Raw genomic sequence first — 27,416 nt, forward strand, 5'->3', positions numbered from 1 at the left:
TTTAAATTCCACAAATGAGTGAAATCATATGATACTTGTCTTTCTCTGACTTATTTCACTTAGCATAATACATTAGAGTTTCATCCACATTGTTGCAAATGGCAAGATTTCATTCTTTATGATTGCCGAATAATATTCCATTGTATCGTTACTATTACACTACAGAAAAAAACTGTAATTTCTACTCAGGGGTTTATAATACATAAGTTGATAAAGTAAAACTACCAGAAAAAGGGAAAAATGTCAAGAGCATAATAATTTTTAAACTTTAAAAATTTTTTTGTCTCTAGCAAAGTTACTCATTCTCTGATCACCTCAGTTTACATGGAAAATCTGTGGTGATATGAAATCAGAGGGTCATTTTAGAATGTATGAAAAAAATGAGAAACTTTAAAAGGAAAAGATTTAGTGTAAAGGTTATTATGGAAAATTTGTTAAAAGGAAAAATGGGATGGGGTGGGCAGCTATAAAATTTTTAAAATTTTGAGTTCTAGACTTAAATATAGAGTTCTGTAGAAATTGAAAGGAAACTAGTTAAGTCTTAAGGACTTAACTTAATCCAAGACTTTGTTATATTCACTTTGTAACAAACCCAGTCAACCTAGTAATAAATTCTAACTCCTACTTGACCTGTGTCACTTCCATTCACACAGATTGTTCTGGATTGGGCACTTTTGTGGGAAAAGATTTGCATTTTGCTTTGAAGAACATAAATTTTCATAGAAATTATCCTTAGAACATACAAAGTATTTACTTTCCATTCTTAGTCATCATTATTTTGGGTAAGGAAAAATTATAAAATACTTCCTTCCAGAAAAGAATCATTATATTTTAAATTTATTGGAAACATTACTTTTAAGAAAATTTATCCAGAGGGCTGTGACAATAGATGAGAAGGAAAAGGAATATATGGAGACTAATCCTCACAACCGCATGAAATAGTTGATGATGTCCCCATGCTACAGATAGGGAGACCAAGGCTCAGGAAGGTTAAGTAATTGCCTAAAGTGATAGAGCAGAGATTTAAACCCAGATCAATCTGCCTCAAAAGTTTCTTTACATTCTAACATGCTTCCTCCCTCTGTGTTGTACCAAGATATTTCTGAGAGCTCTAATTCAGATTGCTTTAAAGGAGACCCTCTTTGGATCTGAATCTGCATGATTTATCAAGTTAGATCATGATCCGAGGGACTCCCTCACCTGCATATGAATTCTCAGGGTCACTCAAATCCATCTTCTATTGGTTTTCTCTATGGTGTGGGCTAAACTCTCCCAATACACTCACATGTGACAAGCATTAGGTGTGTTCAGCACACTTTCCAGAGCAAATTTTGGTCCCCTTAATCTCAGTTCCCTGTAGCAATGGAAAAACTGATATCCCTGAAAAAGAAAAAGATTTCATCGTAGATATCCCACCTGCCTGTTCAAGATAATAGTGTTTCTGGTATGCTACATTCTGATTAATTTGGTCATAAGTACTTTATTTAAAATCAGAATGGTAAGTGCATTATGCAGTGTTTCAAGTAAGCAAACACATAACTTATGTAAGTAAGTCAGAGCTATCCATTAAGATGTGGCATATTTTTTTCTAATGTACTAATGTAGTGGAGTTTCTTTAAGGAGGGAAAATTTTCCTTGATATATGATCACATATGGAAACCATATGGGGGTAGTAACATATTGGTAAATTTGTAATATATATGCCTGCTCTTTGCAGAACATCATTTTCAAATAATGGGAGGCTTCCTGACTTTTATTTACACATATTTTTATTAAAGGCAATTAAGTTTATTTTTAAAAAAGTATTTAAGTTATTTATTTATTCTGAGAGATAGAGAAAGCATGAATAGGAGGGGGGCAGAGAGAAAGGGAGAGAGAGGATCCCAAGCAGGCTCCACACTGCCAGTGTGGAGCTTGATGTGGGGCTTGAATTCACGAGTCGAGAGATTGTGACCTGAGCAAAAGTTCAATGCTCAGCTGACTAAGCCACCCAGGCGCCCAGAGGCAATTAAGTTTAAATATGAAATACTCCTCATAATTTTATAAAATTATGGACTGCTTTTTTGTCAAAGTATCTTTAGAAGAAAATAACTATGATTTTCTTAGTCTCTTCTTTTTTTCACTACCAGAAGCATTAAAGAATTTTTTTTTACTTCTCAACATTTAATTTTCTATTCTTTTTCTTTTAGTTTTTTTATTGAAGTTTAGTTGACACACACTGTTACATTAATTTAAGGTGTACATATACTGAAAGAATTATGAATGATTATTAAGATATCAGAAGTACTGAGTTCTCAAATACACTGCTTTTCAGAAAACTACTATTTTTTGCTTTGCCTCTAAATTCATATAAAGATTTCAGTGTTATAAGTTACATTAACCTTTAGGGTTTTTCTTTTATGTTTGGTTTTAAAGTTGGAGAAAATCCAGAAGGTACCGTTTCTGTGAACCAAGTTAAGCAAGAACCCAAAGAACCAGCATTGTCTATGGAAGCAAAAAAAAATTTGGACTGTAAGAAATTATCTACTACATAAATTATTGAAGCTTTTCAGAATTTACAACTTGGGTGACTTATAATGTCATAAAAAAGAAGGTGAATATTATCAAAGCGCAGCATTGTGATAAGTGAACTGAAGACCGGTTCAATGAGCAACTTTGATTTAAAACCGATATGTTTGTTGCCAAGTCCATATTTTTGGAACCTATTTTATTCCTCTTATTTTGTATAATTCTTATGCTTTTTGATTATCTGATAAGGCCAGTATTTCCAAAGATCATCTGAACTTATCCATGACAATATAGTCTGAACACAAATAGTTATCTAACTAATCCCTTGGAAATATCTGATTTGGGTTCTGAAAAGACAAACAAGAACAACAACAAAAATAGTGTGTGAGTTTGTGTGTGTGTGAGTGTGTGTATGTGTGTGGACTTTTTTTAAAGTTATAAAAGAAATTATTTCCTCTTTAAAGTTGTGAAGAAATTCTTTAAATTAGCACAGGGGAGAGAATATTTGTAGTCTGTCTCATTAGGAAAGATAAAACCATAGTAGATTTTACATCATAACATAAAGCTCAGTATTCACATCTGTGGAAACTGTAATTGCATTTTGGCTTCTTCCATTATAATTTTTATACTTATAACTACAAACCAATAGCATACTAATAGTTATCTAGTAGAAATTTAAAATGTCTTGGTAAGTACTTAGAGTTTTAATTTGAATTAATCAGATAAGCAACAGAAATAAATATATATTGCATGGATTTATATAGTATTTTAGGTAAAACACTACATGTGGATAGAAAACTATAGAAATTGAGAGAATTCAGAAAGAATAATAAACTTCCCTGGTGTTGACAGATAATTTGAGGAACTTTTTGATATCCACAAAAGATTTTTTTTTTTCCTACTTTGTATTGAAGATTCAGCTCTGGTTAGAAAATAATTTGAGTTGTATTTATTTTTCTATGCCAGAGCTCTTACTGAATTAGTGGTATTAGAATTTATAGTATTTCAAGGTAAGTATTTGTAGTTTAAAATTTAGTTCATATTTAAAACAACTGATGTGTTATATTTGCTTGCTGAGTAAGTATATTTACTTGAAATACTGAATAAGTACTAATCACTGTATTCATTATAAGCTTTTGTTTTCTGGAAGGTTGGTGAACTAGAAATGTCAATTATAAGCTGTCAAGAAATCAATTTAAAGGTTTTTTTCACCCCAGGGACTGTTTGTGGGTATATTTAAGACTTTATTTAAAAGTAATAAGGATTTCAAATGGATATTAATATTTATATTCAAAGTATATGGAATGTAATATGAAATTTAACCTTAATATTTTACATGACTGAATCCTTTTTGGCTTTTCTAAAGTCCAGTCTCCCATTCTTAATTCACTTTAATTGTTGCAAGTATACAACATGTACCTAAAGTAAAGCATTGTTAAATTAGACGTGAGTGGAACTCTTAAAAATCCGTGCTCTTTAGATTTATACCCTATTTAATATAAAATTTATTATTTATACCCCTATTTAATACAAAGTTGATATTTAGTTACATATATGATTTTTAATTAGAATAGCTTTTCTTTTTCCTAAGAACTGAAAATATTTGATGTCAGCATTTCAGAGGCAGTCTGCCAAATCTGATTATGTTACTCTAAGTTAAACATAGCTCTTAGTTACCTCAAACCCAGCTTTCTCATAGTCTGTGTGTACATAAAGGGTATAAGTCTGAATTTATAGTTTTATTGCATTTGTAGGTAATATTCTTTTAATTTATTATTTCTAATTTTTATGGAAACTTTTTTCAGGATTTTAAATAATATTGACTTTTCATTAATGGCAATAGCTTATTATTAAATATTTTGCCAATTGAACTATATTCCTTTGGAGACATTCTTTTCTTTTTTGATGTTGAGTTGCTAAGGAGAAATGCTTGTTAAGATACAAACTCTAGTCAGTTACCTGTGAGGATAAGAGATGTTAGAGAGTTCAGACTTTGGCATTTGAACAAGAACAAAATATAGTTTTAAAATATTTCTCTCACTTCATTCTATGTGAATGTCTCTTTCTGGTACTGTTTTTTTCATTAGGAGGAGGAAAGTTACAGTGCATCCTTCCCACAAACAAAAAACAAAATTAAAAAAGAGCATGAAGGAAGGTTTAAATCCCTAATTGTATACTCTTTTGGTTTTTAGGTAGAAACTGGAACTATCAATATTTTCATGTAAGTATTTCAATGAGTAGCTCTTTAAAAATGGTTTCTAAATTTTTAAAAATTCATTTCCCCTCTAAGTGCATGTTCAGTCACAGTATATCAGTATTGTATTTTAAGGGTGCTTAGCATCGCTTTTATAAAAGTGTGTTTACATATTTTAAATATTTGATTAATTTTTAAATGCACAGGGTGTTAAATACAAGTGCATAAAATTTTCAGTATCTACATTTGGCATTCTCCTAACAGCTCTACAGCAAAGTTTGATATATGCTCTTTTGTGTCATGTATTACAAGGTGTAATATCTGTAGTAGTAAGTTGGACATTCAAAATAAGCAGTTAGAAATTTATAATTACAGTTGAGCTTTTTTCATCATTGTAGTTTTCATGTTCCAAAGCCTCCCAGTGAATTTTATATATGCTACAGTGAATTATAGATAAACACCACCATGGTGGGCTTTTCCCTCAATAATAATTTTCTCCACAAGCAGTTAACATGCTTAAAAGAAAAAGTTTTTACATGAAGTACCTTGTCTTATCCAAGGTAAATGTTTTCTAAAAGTCACAAAAATGGTAGAAAATGGGATCTGGTCCTGCATTAGAGTTTCTAATTTTGAGGCCCACCAGCTTGTGTTTCATCTTTACATCCTGTCAAAATACTTAATCATGTGAGTATGAGAAAGATGTCATTTAATTTGTACCAGGTTTTTAAAAAGTTTTAAAATGTTTGTGTATATATATATATATTGTAACAATGTATAGTGTCTTTGTTATAATGTAATTTTTTCATTAAAAGAATCCTGTGGTTTTTTTTCTTAAATTTGTTAGTTTTCTTTTTAATACTTTTTCTGGGGATAGTGGTAGTTTTGTTCATCTTTAAGATGCTGAATAAACACCTTAAATACCTGAGAACTTTGGCTAGAGATTTATGTTCAATTTGGAACCTGAAAGTTTTTCAGCATAACTACCAGTAACTCCTATTATTACATTAGGTATATATACACATTTAGTACTCTCAGCTCAGCCAACCATCAACATTTTAAAACAATCCCTGTAATATTAGTAATTCTTTTTTTCTCACATCTTGACACTGGACATCTTTAAGTACAGCTTTATATTTTTGGTGTAATGACAGAAGTATGTGATTTAAAAAGGAGAGATCATTAATGTTTTTCCTCTTTGCTTCTTTTGCTTTATTCCTCCCTGCCTATTTTATGGGACCATAGAAAATCTGACTCTCTCCAGAAGGGGCACTCTATTAACTATTCCCCATCAGCTAATTTAGGCTTTAGACATTTTGATTGGTGTATTGCTTTGATATCTAAGTATCAGTAATTCTACTTAATTAACTTAGTTGTAATGGCAAAGCCTTAGTGTAATTTTGCCAAATACATGTTAGCTATGAATACAATCATTAAATACAAATATTCATTGCTCATTGAATTCTTAAAACTTCAGGAATAAATCAGAATTAAAGAAAAATTCGCTAAGGGATTCTAAATTTTAAAAAAATGTTAACGTTTATTCATTTTTGAGAGAGACAATGCGAGCAGGGGAGGGGCAGAGAAAGAGGAAGACACAGAATCTGAAGCAGGCTCCAGGCTCTGAGCTGTCAGCACAGTGCTTGATGCAGGGCTTGAACTCACGAACCGTGAAATTATGACTTCAGCAGAAGTTGGACGCTTAACCAACTGAGCCACCCACGTGCCCCTAAGGAATTCTAACTTTGATTCATTAGAAAAATAAATAGTATGGTTAATGTTGAAAACCTTTGAAAATATTATATGGGTACAAACTTGCAATTAGTAAATACATCCTGGAATTCTAATGTATGGCCTGGTAATTATAGTCAATAATACTGCATTATAAAATTCAGAATTGCTCAGAGACTGCATCTAAATTGTTCTCACCACAAAAAGGGAAGAATAATTCTGTGTCATGATAGTGATGTTAATTAACACTATGGTGGTAATTATATTGCAAAATATAAATTACCTAATTGACATATTGTGTACCTTAAACTTAATGTTATATGTCAATCATATCTCAAGAAAATAAAGAATTCTAAAACCACAGTACAAAGTAGGAATCAGATACCAGAGAGGGTTTTAAAAATATTTTTATTGAGGTATAATTGATATACAACAAACTGTACATATTTAAAGTGTACAATTTAATAAGTTTGGATAAATGTATACATCTATGAAAGCATCACCACAGTTGAGGTAACGAACATATCCATCACCTCCAAAAGATTCCTAATGCCTCTTAGTAATCCCCTTCTCTCCCTGCCTCCCACTCACACTTCACCATCCCCAAATAACTACTGATTTGCTTTCTGTCATTAGAGATCAATTTGCTTTGTCTATAATTTTATAAAAATCATATAGTATGAACCTTTTTATATATGACTTTTGTAACTCAGCGTATATGAGTTGCAAATGTTGCATATGTTTTTTTTTTTTAAGTTCATTTTGAGAGAGATGGAGACAATGTGAGTGAGGGGGGCGGGGAGGAAGACCAAGAATCCCAAGCAGGCTTTACACTGTCAGCACAGAGCCCCAAGTGGGCCTTGAACTCATGCAACCATGAGATCATGACCTGAGCAGAAACCAAGAGTCAGACACTTAACCAACTGAGCCACCCAGGCACCCCCTGTCACTCAGCATAGTTATTTTCAGATTCATCTGTGTCGCAAGATGTCTGAATAGTCCGTTCCTTTTTACTGCTGAATAGTATTCCGTTGTATGAATATTCCATAATTTGCTTATCCACTTACCTGTTGATGGACAGCTGGGTTGTTTACAGTTCTTGGCTATTACAAATAAAGTTGCTATGAACATTTGTATAAAAGTCTTTGTATGAACTTATGATGCTTTCATTTCTCTTGAGTAAATATCTAGGAGAGGAATAGCTGGGTCATATGGTAGGTATATATTTAACTTTTTAAGAAACTCTCAGATGGTTTTTCCAATGTGATTGTACCCCTTTACGATCCTGTCAGTAGTGTATGAGAGTTCCAGCCAATGCTTGGTATGGACAGGCTTTTGATATTGTAGGCATATTACAATGCTGTGTAGTCTAGTAGTATCTCATTGTGGTTTTAACTTCCAGTTCTACAGTCACCAATGCTGTTAAACATCTTTTCATGAGTTATTTGCCATCTGTATATTTTCTTTAGTGAAGTGTCTGTGTGGATCTTTATCTCATTTTTAAATGGAAATGTTTTCTTCTTATGGAGGTTTAAAAAGTATATTCTAGATATAAGTCCATTTTAGAAATGTTATTTACAAGAATTTTCACCTGATCTGTAGCTTATCTTTTCACCTTCTTAACAGAATCTTTCAAAGAGTAGAAGATCATAAGTTCTTATTGTGATTAAGTCCAGTGTACCTTTTCCCCCCTTTACGGATCATACTTCTGTGTTGTATCTAAAAGACCTTTGCCTAATCCAAGATTAGATTTTCTCCTGTTTTCATCTAAGAAATTTTATAACTTTTGAGTTTACATTTAGGTGCATGATCTATTTTGAGTTAATTTTTATATACATAATACAAGACTTTTTTTGGCATATGAATATCCAGTTGTTTCAGCGCCATTTTCTGAAAAGACTGTATTTTTCTATTGAATTAAATTTATACCATTGATGAAAAATCCACTAATCACATACATATAGGTGAATTTCTGGACTCTGTTCTTTTTCATTGATTTATTGTTTAACTCCATGGTCTCAACCAGGGCAATTTTGCCTCTAAAAAACATGGGGCAACGTCTGGAGACAGTTTAAATTCTCATAGCTAGGGAGATATTGATTTGTGATAGAAGCCAGAGCTTCTCTTCAACATTGTACAATGCATAGGACAGCCTGAACAACAAAGAATTATCTGGCCCAAAATGTATGTAGTACTGAGACTGAGAAGCTCTGGTCCCTCTTGATGCCAATACCACTGTCTTTATTACTATAGGTTTATAATAAATCTTGAAGTCAGGTAATAAAGTCTTTGAACCTTCCTTTCAACTTTGTTTTGGCTATTCTTAGTTCTTTGTTTTTCCATGTGAATTTTAGAATCACCTGATCAGTTTCTTTTTTTAAAAAAGCCTGATGGGATTTTAATTGGGATCATGTAGAATATTACAGATCAATTTGGGGATAATTGAAATCTTAATATTGATACTTTGTTTTTTTCTCTGCAATGTTTTAGAGTTTTTAACGTATAGGTCTCACATGTCTTTTATCAGATTTATCACTAAGAAGTTATAAATGACATTGTTTTTTAATTTCAATGTCTTATTTTTGCATTAATATAGAAATAGAGTTGATTTTTTATATGGATCTTCTATCTTGCAACCTTGGTAGCTCATTTATTAGTTTTCATAGCTTTTTGGTAGATTCTTTTAGATTTTCTACGTTGACAGTTATGCTATTTTACATCTTCTTTTCCAATCTGGATGGCTTATATTTCTTTTTCTCAACTGTTATACTGACTAGAACCTAGAGTACAATTTTGATTAGAATGGCTTAGGGTAGACATCCTTGCCTTGTTTCTGATTTTAGGGGAAAAGCATTTAGTCTTTCACTGTTATGGTGTTAACCATAAGTTTTGTATATATCCTTTGTCAAATTGAATGAGATTCTTTCTGTTCTTAGCTTATTGAGAATTTTTATTAGGAATGGATATTTGATTTTGTCAGGTGCTTTTCCTGTGTATATTGATACGATCATTTTCTTTTTTTTAGTCTCTCAATATGTTAAGATTTGATTAAATTTTGAAGGGTAAAGGCCTTGTATTCTTGCATTCCTGGAGTAAATCATACTTGTTCATCAGGATGCATTATCCTGTTTTACATATTTTACATATTTCACAAATGTTGGGTTTCATTTGCATTTAATGTTATTGAAATGGTTGTGTTTATGTCTTCCCTTCTATCTTTCTATTTGTTCCATCTGTACTTTGTTGTCTTTTTCTGTCCTTTGGTGAAATTGCCCTTTTTTTTATGATTCAATTTTACCTCCTTTATTGACTTGTTAGCTAATTATTGCTTTAGTGTTTATGCTGTACATCTTTAACTATCCCAGTCTACCTTCAAGTAGTATTCCATCATTTAACATGCAGTATAAGAATCTTATAATAATATACTCACATCTTTCCCCTTCTTTGTGCTATTGTGGTCACACATTTTATTTCTATATAGATTACAAACCTGACAATGCATTGTTACTATTTACACTTTAATCAGTTATCTTGTATATATTATTTTTATATATTTTCCTGCTTTTTGCATTTCTGATAACTTTTGATTGGATGTCAGACATAACTTTCACCTTTTTCGAGTGCTGGATATTTTTGTATTCTTATAAATATTCTTGAGTTTTGTTCTGGGACACAATTGAGTTTTTTGGAAACAGATTATTCCTTTAATGTTTGCTTTTAAGCTTTGCTAGGTAGGACCAAGCAGCATTTAATCTAGTGTTAATTTTGTCTCACTATTGAGGCAAATCCCTTCTGAGTACATTGCTTTTGAACTAATGAGGTTTTCTACTCTGGCTGGTGGAAGAGGTATTCTTCTGAACCCTATGAACCTTAGAGGGTTGTTCCCAAATCCTTTCAGGTTGTTCTTTTCCCTAGTCTCAAGTAATTTCCTTATACTCATGCACTGATCATTAGTATTTTGAATGCTAGGGAGTGAATTTCTGCAGATCTCTGGAGTTTTCTATATAGCTCTCTCTTCTCCAGTACTTTGTCCTACAAACTTTAGCGGCTTTGGCCTTCCTCGATTCCAAGTTTTATCTCCTCTGCCCTGAGAGGTTCTGCCTGGTTTTCTACCCCATGTGCCATAGCCTGGAATCTCTTTGGACAGCTCTCTGGGATAACATAGGCCTCATCTCATCTGTTTTATATCTCTCAGGGATCACTGTCCTCTCTCATCATGTGTAACATTTTGAGAATCATTGTTTCATATATTTTATCCAATTTTATAGTTGTTTCAGGCAGGAGGATAAATCTGGTTACTTTTACTCCAGCTTGACTAGATACAGAAGTTCTCCAGACAATGTTGATGCCATGTCACGTTTGGGTTTCTGCAGGAGCAGTAGAGTTGGGAGAATAAGTAGGAGGTTATGAGGGAAGCGCAAGGATCGATTACAAGATGGAGTAAGGTACAACAAATCTGAGTGAGACAAGTAGGTATATAATTGTGGAATTTAGGGTATAGGATTGGTCCAAAGTAATCTCCAGAACTGTCTGATTGTATAAGGACCACCTTTGATAGTATAGTTTCCAGTCTCCACTGCCATGGCTCCACCACTCATGATTCAGCCTTCTTTAGGATGTAGGCCATGTAAGATACCAAAATGAATGATTTAAAAGTTTACCTTACTGGAACGTAGTGTCTATTACATGAGATATATAACTTTATACAAGATAGAAAATGGTAAATTTGAGGGGTGCCTGGGTGGCCCTGTTGGTTGAGTGTCCGACTTTTGCTTTTGGCTCAAGTCATGATCTCACAGTTTGTGGGATCAAGCCCCATGTTGGGCTCCACATTGACAGCATGGAGCCTGCTTGGGATTCTCTCCCCCTCTCTGTGCCCCTTCCCCATGCTCACACATATTAACACATGAGCATACTCTCTCTAAGTAAATAAACTTAAAAAGAAAATGGTTAATTTGATCATAGGAATATGGATAAAATTATATAAGAGTGAAGAAGAAGATGGGACACCTTGGTGGCTCAGTTGAACATCCCACTCATGATTTTAGCTCAGGTCATGATCCCAGGGTCATGGGATCAAGCCCCATGTTGGGCTCACACTGAGTGTGGGGTCTGCTTAAGATTCTCTCTCTCTCCCTCTGCCCCTGTCTCCTGCTTGTGCTCTCTCTTTCTCTCTCAAATAAAAATAAAATAAAATAATTAAGAAGGTGACGACATTACTTACAAGGAAGAGAACTGACATTTCAGTAAACACCAGACATTGTACTTGGTGCTTTACATTGTTTGGTTAAAGCACTTGGCATTTCACCTGGCATAAATAGTTTCTTATTATTGTAGCTTGGACTGGTGGTTAAGAGCCTGTGCTCTGAAGTCAGACAGATTGGAATCCCGCTTCCTCTTTATTAGCTGTGTAACTTTGGACAAATTACTTGAACTCTCAGTTTTTAGTATTTTTCTTTCCTCTGAACGAATGGTAGTAGTAGCTACTTAATTGAACTGTTATGAGGGTTTAATGAGTTAACCTATGTTGAGATCTTAGAATCTGTAACAGGCCACTCAGTATATGTTCCTTTTTATAATTAATATTAACAAGGAAATTTTAAATGCTGAAAGGTAAACATTATCCTTATTCTCAAAGTGATGGTGTCTGTTAGGTAGCATCTTTGGCTGTGTGCAACAGAGACATGATTATGATGGTTTAACCAAATAAAGAGATCTTATTTTTTTATGAAACCAAATCTGAGGACATTCTCACCAGGGATATATGGTGGTTCCATAGGCTACCAGGAACACAGCAACCTTTAATATTTTCATATGAGCATCTCTAATGTGACTTTCATCTACATACTTGTTGCTTTTTTGTCCATGGTGGTTGTTCCACCTCCAGCATTGATCAGAGTTCAGACAAGAAGAATGGAATGAGCAAAGGGCCTGTGCTGGGTGAATGAACCAAAAGTCTTTCTTAGGAGACCCGTCTGCGACTTCCCCTTTTATCTTATTGGTCAGAACTGTTATATGACCACCCTGGTTATAGAGGATGCTAGAAAACGTAATTCTTTTAAAATTTGGGCACCAGTCCAAGAAAAAATATATTTTAGTAAGACAGAATTCACTCAACTATTGTTGGGGCCACTAATGGTGACTCCCACAAATTGGAGAACTATAATTCAGAAATTGAATAACTTGCTTGAGGTCATTAAACAACTATTAAGTGATAATATTGGTAGCAAGGTCTGTCCAGTACCATTCCACATTCCTTTTGCCACACAGTCCAGAAAACAAGTGATCTTTTCATTATAGAATCTTTGAGTTGGATCTTTAATGACAGGATATGAACATGAGATTAAAGTGCAGATGTCCAGAATTCAAGACGCAAGTAGATGGAATTATATAGCTCATTGGGAGTACATTTTAAAGTTCATTTTGATCAGAACTTTAAGATTCAATGAAGGAATGAAGCTGGGATAAAGATTGGAATGGTAAGAGAGGTTAAATGGTAGAAATTCTAGAAGGCCAGACTAAGAATTTTACGTTTTGCTTAGCGTGTGTTACATTTAAAGTCTTATTGAAATGATTCATTAAAGGAGTCCATTGAGTCAAAAAGCTTTCCTAAAATCTGGGTGAAACTTTAAACGTTACAGATTTCTGAAAGTAGATATGATGACCAAATGGAAGTGATAGAGTAATTTTTTGATGACTATAATAAAATTGTATAATAAGTTTCTGGTCGTGACTTGCATCTATAATTGCTTTATAGAAGCTGTTGGGTTTTTTATATTTATATTCTACAAAGACACTCTAAAATCTTAAATATAGACATTCATTCATTCAACAAAACAGACATACTTCCTGCCCTTTTGGAGCTTACAGTCCAGTAGAGGGAGATAGATAATAAAAAATAAACATAGTAAATAAGTATATATAAACATAAGCTCATTATATATATATATGTAAGTAATATATATTATTTATATGTAAGTATACGTATATGTAAGTATATATATATATATTTATATGTAAGTATGTTATATGTATATTATATACTTATATGTTAGGTTGACAGGCTCCATAAAAATGGAGCAGGGAAAGAGGCAAATATGGGGTTAGTATGGTAAGAGTTACAATTTTAAATAGGACAACCAGAGTGGGCCTTATTGAGAAGGTACATGCAAGCAAATTCTTAGAGTAAGAGTCATGCAGATACCGTGCAGAGTAGTGCAGTAAGAGGGAACTGCAGGATTGGGAAGTGCTTGCTGTGCCTTGAGGTCAGCAAGAAGGCTAATGTGTCTGGAGTGGAGTGAGCAAGTGAGAGAATACTGGGAAATGAGGTCACAGAGGTAATAGGGAATCAGATCATGTAAGGTCTTACAATCCATCATAAAGATTTTGCCTTTTACTTTGCGTGGAAATGGGAAGCCACAGCATGTTTTGAGCAGAAGAATGACAACATAATATGACTTACCCTTTAGAAGGATCATTTTGGCCATTGTGTTAAGAATACTTTATAGTTTGTCTCTCTCTACTGAATTATAAAATTCAGGGTTAGGGATCTTTGTCTTTTTTTGCTCATTGATCTATGACAGTGGCAGATGCTTGGAAAATATTTTTGAATGAATGACCATCCACATTTAAGATTTTAGAGTGTCCTTCTAGAAAATAAATGAAAAACAACCTAAAGAGAGAAGGGAAAGTTGTCAAGGGGAGAAAATTGCTGAAGAAATGTCTTTGAGTAGCAGAAAGGAGATGGGATCTAGTGTTCAAATAAAGGGTTTGACTCTAGATAGGACCATGGATACCTCATCTGCGGGTGGATGACAAGGGAGACTACATGGGTAAAGATGCTACTACTGTACAAGTGACAGTCTGGGAAATCTCTTTTGATTGCTTCAATTTTCTCAGTAAATAAGAAGCCAGGCCCTTAGGTAACTGTGAATATGGGTATGTTGGGGGGAAGTGTGTTGGGGAGAAAAGCTAGTATGAGAGTAATTAGGCAAATGAAATATAGTATTATTAATGGGTCTACTTGATTAAGGGTTCACTTAAAGTTCATGTCCATCAATTGAAAATCAGATTAGTCAGCATGTTTATGTGTTTTTGTCCAATCATAATCAACAATGGCTGAGTGTTTATTGAGAATCAGACACTGTGTTACCTGTTGGTTATACAAAAGATTAATAAAACCCAATCCCAGCTCTATGGGGGCTTACAGTGTAGTGGCAGACAGTTTTTTAATCAATTTGTAAAATGGTGTGATAAGTACTATCATTTCAAACAAAGGAAAAAACTTTGTAAATCAAAGAAGTTTCCAAAGTGAACAATTCAGGTTATGGAAGGAACAACAGATTAGTCTAAGAAGGCAAAATATTGTGAAAGAATCACTTTCAAAGTGTTACTTCCCAGTCTCCAATCAAAAAGGTGTTATGTATAAACTTTGTGTAATTCCAATCAGATCTTCTGCTTTGAAACTTAAACTGGATCCCAGAACTCCTAATTATTGCTCCTCTGATATCCCCTGTGAAATGCTAAGACTATCCAGATAGTATTCTCCCTTACCACAGGAAGCAAAAAACTCAGTTTTGCTTTATCAACAGGTTATTTTGGAGGTATTTTAAAGGAGCCAGCATTTGACGGTCATGGAGGTCTTATCAAAATCTGGTCACCTTGGAAACAGCATGCTTTTCTGAGGCCCTTTGAGCCTCCTACACAGGGTCTCTCCAATAACAGTGGTAAGGTAAGTTCATGTTGGGTTTGAGCTCTGATTTCTAATTTTTTAATCGAATACTCCAAATGCTTAAGTTCGTTTTGTTTAGTTTGAGAGTAGTGTCTAGGAATAAACTCCATTTATTGATAATGTTTGAAAAACTTTTATTTGGTAGAAATCTGCATTATTACTGTCAATACTGTTTGTCCTGGTAATTTCTTCATTGTGCATCTATTAAGAGGAAGTTCATAGGGATAAAAATGGGTGTAAACTTGTAGGTTCAGAAGGTTTCTCTTCAAACTGGCATCCTTTGGAAAAACTGTCTCAAGTCATTTATGAAAGTTTAATGAGAACTTTGCCCACTCTTGTTTTATCTTGTCCGTGAGGGTCTGGTTCTCTTTAGGAGAGGGTCCCTAAGATTCAAGGTTCACATTTGACTATATATTATCAGACTCATAGGTTTATCTTTAGTCTGGTTCTATAGCCATTCTGGGCTGGACTCCTGCATCTTATATGTATTTATACTAGAATCAAAATGTGTCTTGTTTACTTTCTTTTATTTATTTTTATTTTTTTAGAGTATGTGAGTAGGGAATAAGGGCAAAGGGAGAGAGAGAGAGAATCCCAGGCAGGCCCCCCCACTGAGAATGGAGCCTGATACTGGGCTCTATCCCACCTCATGAGCTGAGGTGAAACCAAGAGCCCAACACTCAACTGACTGAGCCACCCAGGCGGCCTGTGTATTACTTTGAAAATGATAAAAGGATTATTTGGAATTAGAATTGTTTTTTGGGGGAACTTCTCATATAAACAAAATTGTTCTTTTGGGGACGTACTTTGAAGCAAAAAGAAAGCAATATCTCAAATAGACAGTTGTCTACATTTTTTTAATGTTTATTTGTTTTTGAGAGAGAGAGAGAGAGAGACAGAGCATGTGCGGGGGAGGGACAGAGAGAGAGGGAGACACAGAAGCAAGCTCCAGGTTCCTAGCTGTCAACACAGAGCCTGACGTGGGGCTCGAACTCATGGACCATGAAATCATGACCTGAGCTGAAGTCAGCCACTCAACCAACTGAGAGCCACCCAGGCGCCCCTACAGTTGTCTACATTTTAAGAGGAAACTTCCAATATAGTCAAGAGATTATGAAATTGCCTCCTTAAAAGATTCTTTGGTAGAGGCAAGAAAAAAATGTGAAAAATTTAGAAATATCTTCTCTAGATCCTTTCAAATCACAATTTGAATATGATGTCCTTGATTGTTCTATTTCCTCATCCTGTGTTCCTGTTTCCCTCTGTACTGTCTCTCCTTCTAACTTTTTCTCCTTCCCTTCAAAATACCCCATAAGGATATAGTCTTGTTTGTCTAAAAGAGAAAGATCACTCTGTTTAATGTAAGAAATACCCCTTTCATTTTTATACTTCAAGTATTAACAGTTACTGGCATTTTAATCAAAGAAATCAAATTGTCTAGGGGGCCTAAATTAATCTTTAAACCAGCTGTAATGACTGACTCTTCCTCCTGCTTCCTCACCCTCTCTTATGTGCATGTATTTCAAAATAGGTTTTCTTGCATCTAAACTTTCCCCTGTCTTTAAGTAAGGAAAGATAATTAGTCTTTTCCAATGCTAATTTTGTATTTGACTAAAGTTGGCTCCCTCTCATTTTTAATTCATATTCCTTTTCTTCTTTTCCCTCCCTAGGGAAACATTAGAGATTAATTGACAAAAAAAATTATTCTGTCATTATGTACTCAATCTAGAAATATCTAATGAATTTCTATAATAGAAAGAAAAATTATTAAACTGTTTTCTGTTTCTTTAAAATTGCTTTTAAGAGGGGCTCCTAGATGGCTCAGTCAGTTGAGCGTCTGACTTTGGCTCAGGTCATGATTTCCTAGTCCGTGAGTTCAAGCCCCGTGTGGGGTTCTGTGCTGACAGCTTGGAGCCTGGGAGCCTGTTTCGGATTCTGCGTCTCCCTCTCTTTCTGCCCCTTGTCCACTCATGCTCTGTCTCTCTCTCTGTCAAAAACTAATAAACATTTAAAAAAAATTGCTTTTAAGAGATATTTCTGGTTAAAACTAAGAAAAGAAGAAAAAACTTGTTGCTTCCAAGATGAAAGGCTCTGAACCAGGATTTAAAGGGTTTTTATTATAATTTCATTTATGAATACAAAGTTTATATATTATACAGAAAATATTCATAAAGTATTCCTGATAGAATGAGTTAATCATATTGGTTTAAAGGATTGAAAAACAATTATCTTCCTGACTTTAATATATGAAATTAATGCCAACACAGTATGCTAGTTATACAGGAAGATTGAATATCTCATAATTTAAACTTTATATATTTCTTACATTGTTTTTTTTTCTAATCTTACTTTGGTTTTATGGGACAAATTATTATTATCATTTCTATAAATTAAGTTTACAAAAATTTAGATTCATGATTAGATAAAATTGTAATGATGGATATCTTTAAAAAGTTTATAATCTCAAGTTATTTCTATAATATCAAAATTCTTGGGATGCCTGGCTGGCTGAGTCAGAAGAGCATATGGCTCTGCATCTTGGGTCATGAGTTCAAACCCCATGTTAAGTGTAGAAATTACTTAAATTTAAAAAAAAAAAACTTATAAAAAACTTTAATATCAGAGTTCTTAAGAACTTTATACTTAACTAAAATTTCAATTTCTAGTTCCTCAGCTAACTTAAAAACCTCAGACAGGGGCACCTGAGTGGCTTAGTCGGTTACGTGTCTGACTTCGGCTCAGGTCATGATCTCACGGTTGGTGGGTTTGAAACCCGCCTCAGGCTCTGTGCTGACAGCTCGGAGCCTGGAGCCTGTTTCGGATTCTGTGTCTCTGTCTCTCTCTGCCCCTCCCCCACTCGTATTCTGTCTCTGTGTGTCTCTCAAAAATAAATAAACATTAAAAAAAAACCTCAGATAAAGGTTAAACTGAGTTAATTGATACATAGGCTTTGAATACTTGGACAAAATCTTTTTTTTTTTTTTTAATTTTTTTTTTCAACGTTTATTTATTTTTGAGACAGAGAGAGACAGAGCATGAACAGGGGAGGGGCAGAGAGAGAGGGAGACACAGAATCGGAAACAGGCTCCAGGCTCTGAGCCATCAGCCCAGAGCCTGACTGAATACTTGGACAAAATCTAAAGAAAACAATGAGTGACATTGGTCACTAAACAGTTATATTTTACTGTTATTCTTCTTTTTAAATTTTAATGTTTTATTTTATTTTTGAGAGAGAGAGACAGAGTACGAGTAGGGAGGGGCAAAGAGAGAGGGAGACAGAATCTGAAGCAAGCTCCAGGCTCTAAGCTGTCAGCCCAGAGCTCCATGCAGGGCTCGAACTCGTGGACTGCGAGGTCATGACCTGAGCTGAAGTCAGATGCTTAACTGACTGAGCCACCCAGGTGCCCCTTTATTGTTATTCTTATCTATTTAAAAATAGATATAGATTGGGGTGTTTGGCTGGTTCAGTTGGTAGAGTAAGTGACTCTTAATCTCGAGATTCTGAGTTCAACCCCATGTTGGGCCTAGAGCTTACTTCTAAAAATTGAAAGGAGGAAGGAAGGAAGGAATAGATTTATAGGACATGAAAATATTTTTGGATTTTGTTATATACATAGTTTCCTTAAAATTCATAAAGACAATATGACAAACATGCTCATTAGAAAAATAACTATGCGGGGCGCCTGGGTGGCTCAGTCGGTTAAGCGGCCAACTTCGGCTCAGGTCATGATCTCACGGTCCATGAGTTCGAGCCCTGCGTTGGGCTTTGTGCTGACAGCTCAGAGCCTGGAGCCTGTTTCAGATTCTGTGTCTCCCTCTCTCTGACCCTCCCCTGTTCATGCTCTGTCTCTCTCTGTCTCAAAAATAAATAAAATGTTAAAAAAAAAAGAAAAAAAAAAAAAGAAAAAACTATGCTAAGTGAAATTAGTCAGAGAAAGACAAAAATCATATGACTTCACTCATATGAGGACTTTAAGAGACAAAACAGATAAACATAAAGGAAGGGAAACAAAAATAATATAAAAACAGGAGGGGGACAACAGAAGAGACTCATAAATATGGAGAACAAACAAAGGGTTACTGGAGGGGTTTTGGGAGGGGGTATGGGCTAAATGGGTAAGGAATCTACTCCTGAAATCACTGTTGCACTATATGCTAACTAATTTGGATGTAAATTTTAAAAAATAAAATTAAAAAATAAAATTAAAAAAAAACTAAGTAATTCCTCATTTTCTGTCTTCTAGTTTTGTCTAGGGAGAAATAAAAGTTGATCACATAGGTTAAATGGAGAAAGTAAGACTATATTCAGTGTAATTACAGAGAGATACTTGTTTCTTAAAGAAATTTTTGCACCTAGGAGGATACATTGATAGGATGCTGAAATGGCCTTCTAAAAGCAGAGCTTCAGCATTAACTCAGAGGCAGCATTCTGAAAGGGTGGATACCATCCATGAAGAGGTAATATATGCATAAATCAGAGACCTCTGTATAGTGCTGTGTTTCCAACAGGAAGAATACATAGGTCCAGTAACCATGGGACAGAAGCAGGAGTAGCCCCATTTACCTTAATTTCCAGTGACACACTGGGAGATTTTGTTTCCCATCCTTTTAATTCTGGGCTCTGTAGGTTTGGAGGTCCTGGTCCCCAAAGCGAGCATACTCTTGCCAGGGGGAACACAAAGTTTTTATTCAACTATAAGGTAAGGCTGCTGTCAGTGCACTTTAAAGTCCTTGTATCCCAGGCACCAACAGGTAAGAAGAGGCATCAGCATACTGGCAGGAGTGATCAACCCAGATCAGCAGAAGGACTTAGAGCAGGGGGACTACATGTGGAGCCTAGATGATCCATTTGGACACCTTTTGGTCCTCCTGTGCCCCATTGTAACTGTGAATGGATGCATGCAGCAGTGTCTGCACAAGAACAAAATGGTCACTCAGTCCTCTCAGGAATTAAAGTTTGAGTCATAACACCAGCAAGGCTCCAAGACCTGGTGAGGTAATACCTGAGGGTGAGGGAATTTAGAATAACTCCTGGAAATGGGAGAGCATGAATACCAGTTTTAGCTCCAGAGATCAACTGCAGCATCAGAGGTTCCTTCTGAGCATCAGAGGTTCCTTCATTTCAGGAAGATGGGCCAGAAGAACTATGGGAGACTGGCAGTCTGACCTGTGGGGAGAGATAAATCTATTCAGCATAAGAGGTAGGCCATGGCAGCAATGAAAATGAGCCCTCAGAGCTCCTGCTGCAGATGGAGTGATTAATAAGTGGCCCCAGCTGCTGCTCTGGATCTATCATGGTGCCTGTGCAGAAGCTATGCTTCTCACAGGCTGCTCTCAGCCAATGACTGGGCATGGCAAAGGTACTAAGATGGTCCCACTTCTGTGAGGAGGACTCTGATGGGTAACATGACTTGAGTTTTCCCCATCAGCCTTGTAGACTTTACGCAATACTAATGGGGCCCGTGCATTGAAAAACTCAAATTAGACCCCCAAAACCTCATAGATATCTTATCTTTGTCCTTCCTCCTCAGACACACTGCTAAGATCTGTCAAAGTAGTATTCTCCTTACTATAATAAGCAAAAAACGTAGCTTTGCTTTTTCAACAGGTTATTTGGTGGTATTATTAGGCAGATAGCATTCAACAGATGAAAAGGAGCCATCATTCAGAAAGCAGAGAGAAGATCTTCACAGGTAGGAGGAACAGTAAATGCAAAGGCCTTGATGTGGAAAAAAGGTATTTAAGGGCAGAAAGCAGAGCAGTGTGGCATTAGCTTAGAGGCAATAGAGAAGATGGTGTGGAGTCAGTGGTAATCATAGTGTCAATTTCATTCTGAGTAAAACAGAACCTATTACAGGATTTCTACTGGAGAAGTGATATACCTGGGTTTATATGTAGTAGAAGAATATGTTATACAGGGACATGAATGGAAACAGGGAGAGCAATAAGGAGGTTATTAGAATGGCACACACATGAGAGCTTAGGTGATTTGCATCTAGAGTGATAGTGATACAGGAGGCAAAGAGAAATGGAAAAATTCAGGATATATTTTGGAGATAGAATCATCAGGACTTGCTGATTGGTTGGCTGTTGGGGAGGGCATGTGGGGATGTGTGTGAAGGAAGGGAAGGAATGAAGAATGACTTTAGCCAGGGTTTTACCTGTGAGCGACTGTGTGAATGAATGGTAGTAAATTTTACTGAGTTGAGGAAGACTGATGGGAAAGAATAGACTTGGAAGAGAAAATCAAGAGCTCGTTTTTGAACCTAGTTAGTTTTGACTTCCAAATGGAACTGTTAAGTTGGCACTTACAGATACAACTCTAGATGTCAGGATTGGACATAAACATTTTTGTGATTTATCAACATATAGATGGTAATGAAAAACTAGAGAAGAGAGAGATCACCTGAGGAAAAAAAAAATGCAGATAAAGAAGAGAAGAATGCCCAGGATCTAGCCCTGAGGCCCTCCAACATAAAGGTTAGCTAGAGCAGGAAATATGACTAAGAAGTTAAAAGGAATACCATGAATGCTTAGAACTGGTCAGTTGAGTCCACTTTGGAACCTGTGAGGAAATGTCAGGGCAAGAAGTATCTCAAATTAGATTAGTTGCAAATTAAAGCAAATTCTCAGTCCTTTAGTTAACAAATACATATTCAGTGTATTATAACAGTGGTGTTCAAAAGACATTACAATATAAGGTGGTAAACCCTTAATATACCAAGTATATGTGTAACGCTCCCCTACAAGTGAGGGATATCAGATCTCTAGACTTGATTATAAAAATATTTCAGAAAGGTCTTTCTGCTTTCTATCTAGTCTTTTTAAAAGCAACTACCTAAAAAGATCAATTTTTGTTTTTTTATACATTCAATTTTAGGTTTAATAAACATTAAACTTCTTAAACTTATTTTGCTTTTACCTAAAATATGGTTTTAGGTGGCAGTAATAAATTCTGGCTTTAAAAGATGATTAGAATTATATAAATATATTAACTGTTCTTAAGAAGATCCTTCCTCTCTTTTTAGATTTGATTAACATTTGACAATACATTGTAATGTTTTGATATTAGAATTATGTGAATCAAAACTATGAGTGTATTTGAACTTTCAAGAAGAATTTAACCAAAAGATATAGGAAAGAACAAAATAAAACAATGTGGTAGATATAAAACAATTTGTGGTTTTCAGAGTAACAGACTTCTATATCAGTTGCATAATAGTAATTATTTATTCATGAAGTCTTTTTATTTCCATGGAAACACTGAGATCATTTTAATTTTTAATTACATTAGAGTTTACAGTTCCATAGATCTTAACTGTAGTAGCAAGCACAGAAGCTAGAGCTCTACCCATTTCCACTTTAAAAAATATAAAGGAGGAAGAAAGGGTTTAAAATGATGATGAATTTCACTTAGTTACAACCTTTAACTGTATATTGATTATTTCTAATTTCTCCTAAACCTGCCCTACAATTTTATATCCAATTTTTCCATTTTTGTCTATACCCTTCAGGTAAAAGTATTTTCACAGGAAAAAACTGCAATGCAAAATTGAGCAATGGATGCTGGTAAAATAGGTAGTTTGTGAGATAAGTAAAATAGTTGTGAGGTAATAGAAAAAGCAGAGAACTAGCTCTGCCACTTAGCTGAATTATCTCAGGTGAATCACTTCATTTCTCTGGCCCTCAATTTCTTCATCTGCACCCTGAGAGAGTGAGGTTGAATGATAGAACTCAGTGGTTATATGTAAATGATGAATCAATGTATTCTACTCCTGAAACCGTATGTTAACTAACTTGAATTTAAATAAATTGAAAGAAAAAAAAAGAATTCAATGGTTCTGTGAAATGGCTTAGCTGTATGGAGTCCAGGACTTGTGGGAACTATCCACGTGGGCCCTACAAATATGTTGATAATATTTTTCATGATATGAGCATTTGTCAACAGGGACTGGTTTGAAGGTTTTTTCAAAATTGTCTTTAATTGATGCATAATATTGCATAATATTTTTTTTACATCTATTTTATTCATTCCCAGATTGTTGAACATTTAGATATTTTCAATATTTTTAACATCAAATGTCATTTTTTGTATCTCTGACTGCTATGTTTTTGGTTTGCATTCCTAGACATAAAGTAACTAAACAGCATAAGCATTTTTACTCTTGATAATATTATCAAATTTCTTTCCATAAATGTTATATTGTTTTAGTCTATCTCAAAGTAATTTTTTTTTTATTTGAGAGAGAGAGTGTGAGTGAGGGAGAGGGATGGGGGTGGGAAGAGAGACAGAGAGAGAGACAGATAGAGAGAATCCCAAGCAGGCTCCATGCTCAGCATAGATCCTAACAGGGGGCTCCACCCATGACCCTGGGATCATGATCTGAGGTGAAATCTAGAGTGGGATACTCAACTGACTGAGCCCCCCAGGCACCCTATCTCAAAGTAATTTTTGATTGTGCATCTGATCGTGTCCTCATGAGAATTAAATATGATAATTTAAAGACTTTTCTAATTTGAAATACTTTACTTTTTTCAAATTAACATTTTTTATTAGTGAGGTGTTTTCATATATATTTTTTATGTGAAATACAATCTTTTCACTAGCCCATTTTAATATTGCAATTTAGTTTTTAAACAAAATCCATTTCTGTTGGCCTAGTCCTTTTTAAAAAATGTTTAGGGATGCCTGGGTGGTTCAGTCAGTTAAGCATCTGACTTTAGTTCAGGTTGTGATCTCATGGTTTGTGAGTTCAAGCCCTTCATCAGGCTCTCAGCTCTCAGCGTGGAGCCTGCTTCGAACCTCTTTCCCCTTCTTTCTCTGCCCCTCCCCACCTCTCCCTGACTCTCCCCCATCTCTGCCCTCCCCCACTATGCACATGCTTCTCTCTCAGAAATAAACATTTTAAAAAAGGAAAAATATTATAATTATTTGCTACCTAGCAATGTGCACTTTCTTTTTAACTTGCTTGCCCTATCCTTTCCCAAATTATGTAGCATGCATACTATCAGTAATGGTGGAACATAAAGTCATTGTTCATTTTGATAGAGTAGGCAGTTAGTTAGGATCTAGCAGGAGGCCTAGAGGCCAGCAAAGAGGAAGTACAGCTATCTGGAAAGTCAGAGGCCTGTCCTAGCAGCACTCCACAAGAAGCTGGATCAGACCAGACAGATCCAAGATGGCAGATGCCATGACAGAAAACCTCTGACCAAATAAGGAAGAGAAGGCTCAAAACCCTGCTTCTAAGAAATCCTCAGCCCAAGCAATCAATATCCCATGCCCTAGCTAACAACTGTCAATAAGAGATAGAAACCCAAACCCAATATCACAGTTCCTGTGCTTGTTCTTTCTTTTGTGCTCTTTTTTTTTATTTTAGTTTGAGTGTAGTTAATATACAGGGTTATAATAGTTTCAGGTGTACAATATAGTGATTTAACAATTCTATACATTACTCAGTGCTCATCATGATAAGCCACGTATTTCACCCATCCTCCCACTCATTTCCCCTCTGGTAACCATCAACTGATTCTCTATAACTAAAGAGTGTGTTTCTTGGTTTGTCGTCTCTCTCTCTTTCCATTTGCTCATTTGGTTCTTAAATTTCACATGTGAGTAAAATCATATGGTATTTGTCTTTCTCTGACTGACTTATTTCCCTTAGCATTATATCCTCTCTAGCTCTGTCCATGTTGTTGCAAATGGCAAAATTTCATTTTTTTTTATGGATGAATAACATTCCATGGTGTATATATACCACATCTTCTTTATCCATTCATCAATCAATGGACACTTGGGCTGTTTCCATAATTTGGCTATTATAAATAATGCTGCTATAAACATAGGGGTGCATGTATCCCTTTGTATTATTGTCTTTGTATTCTTTGAGTAAATATCAGAACTGTGATTGCTGGATTGTAGAATAGTTCTATTTTTAACTTTTTGAGGAACCTCCATATTGTTTTCCACAGTAGCTGCACCAGTTTGCATCCCCACCAACAGTGCACAAGGCTTTCTTTTCTCCACATCCTCACCAACGCCTGTTGTTTCTTGTCTTGCTGATTTTAGCCCTTCTGACAGGTATGAGGTGATATTGCATTGTAGTTTTGATTTGCATTTTCCTGATGATGAGTTATGTTGAGCGTTTTTTCATGTGTCTATTGGCCATCTGGATGTCTTTGACGAAATGTCTGTTCATGTCTTCTACCCATTTTTTAATTGGGTTATTTTTTGAGGTGTTGAGTTGTATAAGTTCTTTATTTTGGACACTAACCCTTTATCAGATATGTCATTCGTAAATATCTTTTCCAATTCTGTAGGTTATCTTTTAGTTTTGTTGATTGTTTCCTTTGCTGTGCAGAAAGAAGCTTTTTATTTTGATGTAGTCCCAAGTTTATTTTTGCTTTTGTTTCCCTTGCCTCAGGAAATGTAGCTACAAAAAAGTGGCTACAGTTATTAGTGTCAGAGAAATTACTGTCTTTGTTCTCTTCTAGGATTTTTATGGTTTTAGGTCTCACATCGAGGTCTTCAAGCCATTTTGAGTTTAGCTTTGTCTATGGTGTAAGAAAGTGGTCCCGTTTCTTTCTTTTGCATGTGTAGCTGTCCAGTTTCCCCAACACCATTGTTGAAGACTGTCCTTTGCCCATTGGATATTCTTTCCTGCTTTGTCAAAGATTAATTGACCATATAGTTGGGGGGCTTTCTATTCTGTTCCTTTGATTTATGTGTCTGTTTCTGTGCCAGTAGCATACTGTTTTGATTACTTTGTAACATAACTTGAAGTCCAGGATTGTGATGCCTCCAGCTTTGCTTTTCTCTTGAAAGGTTGCTTTGACTATTCAGGGTCTTTTGTGTCCCATACAAATTGTAGGATTGTTTGTTCTAGTTCTGTGAAAAGTGTTGGTATTTTGATAGGGATTGCATTAAATATGTAGATTGATTTCAGTAGTATTGACATTTTAAGAATATTTGTTCTTCCAACTCATGAACATGAAATATCTTTCCATTTCTTTGTGTCATCTTTAGTGTCTTTCATTAAAGTTTTATAGTTTTCAGAATAAAGATCTTTCACCTCTTTGGTTAAGTTTATTCCTAGTATTTTATTGGTTTTGGTGCAATTGTAAATGGGATTTTTCCCTTCCTTCCTCCCTCCCTCCCTCCCTCCCTCCCTCCCTCCCTCCCTCCCTCCCTCCCTCCCTCTTTCTTTCTTTCTTTCTGTCTTTCTGTCTTTCTTTCTTTCTTTCTTTCTTTCTTTCTTTCTTTCTTTCTTTCTTTCTTTCTTTCTTTCATCTTAGTGAGAGAAGCATGCAAGTAGATGCAAGAGAGGGGCAGTGAGAGGAAGACAGAGAATCCAAAGCAGGCTCTATGCTAACAGTAGACAGCCCAATGTGGGGCTCAGACTCAGGAACCACGAGATCAATACCTGAGCTGGAGTTAGATGCTTAACCAACTGAACCACCCAGGTGCCCCAGTGAGATTGTTTTTTTTAAATTTCTCTTTCTGCTGCTTCATTATTGGTGTATAGAAATGCAACAGGTTTCTGTATATTGATTTTGTATCCTGTGACTTTACTGAAATCATTTATCAGTTTTGTAGTTTTTGGTGGCGTCTTTTGGGTTTTCTCTATATAGTATCATGTCATCTGCAAATAGTGAAAGTTTTACTTCTTCCTTACTGATTTAGATGCCTTTTATTTCTTTCTGTTGTCTGATGGCTATGGCTAGGACTTCCAGTACTATGTTGAATAAAAGTGGTGAGAGTATACATCCTTGTCTTATTCCTGACCTTAGGGGAAAAGCTGAGAGAAAAGCATTTCCCTGTTGAGTGTGATGTTAGCTGTGGGTTTTTTATATAGGGGCTTTATTATGTTGAAGAATGTTTCTTTTAAACCTACTTCGTTGAAGGTTTTTTATAATGAATTGATGTTGTACTTTTGTCAAATGCTTTTCCTGCATCTCTTGAAGTGATTATATGGTTTTTATCTTTTCTCTTATTGATGTGATCTATCTCATTGATTTATTTGGGAGTATTGAACCACTGTTGCATCCCAAGAATAAATCCCACTTAATCATGGTGAATGATTTTTTTAAATGTTTTGTTGGATTTTATTTGTTAGTAATTTTTGAGGATTTTTGCATCTATGTTCATCAGAGATATTGTCCTGTAGTTCTCTTTTTTTGTGATGTCTTTATCTGGTTTTGCCATCAGGGTGATAACTGTCCTCATAGAATGAGTTTGGAAGTTTTCTTTCCTCTTCT

The 27,416-nt window shown here is 35.1% G+C and overlaps 1 protein-coding gene across 19 annotated transcripts in view; it reads left to right on the forward strand.

Annotated features, from left to right (window-relative positions):
- CARF (calcium responsive transcription factor) overlaps positions 1–27,416 on the forward strand; it is a 99,627-nt gene that overhangs the window by 51,259 nt on the left and 20,952 nt on the right. For 3 of the 19 annotated variants that reach the window (XM_053215594.1, XM_053215580.1, XM_053215581.1), the window contains 2 exons: positions 2,416–2,511; positions 15,022–15,161. In XM_053215594.1, the coding sequence (XP_053071569.1) occupies positions 2,416–2,511; positions 15,022–15,161 (236 nt within the window). Of the gene's footprint in view, positions 1–2,415; positions 4,673–4,700; positions 5,539–15,021; positions 15,162–19,518; positions 21,954–27,416 lie in introns of those variants that run through there. The other 16 variants (XM_053215589.1, XM_053215588.1, XM_053215598.1 and 13 more) reach the window with 14 other exon arrangements.

The sequence above is a fragment of the Acinonyx jubatus genome, chromosome C1, assembly GCF_027475565.1.
Source record: "Acinonyx jubatus isolate Ajub_Pintada_27869175 chromosome C1, VMU_Ajub_asm_v1.0, whole genome shotgun sequence".
Classification (NCBI taxonomy): Eukaryota; Metazoa; Chordata; class Mammalia; order Carnivora; family Felidae; genus Acinonyx; species Acinonyx jubatus.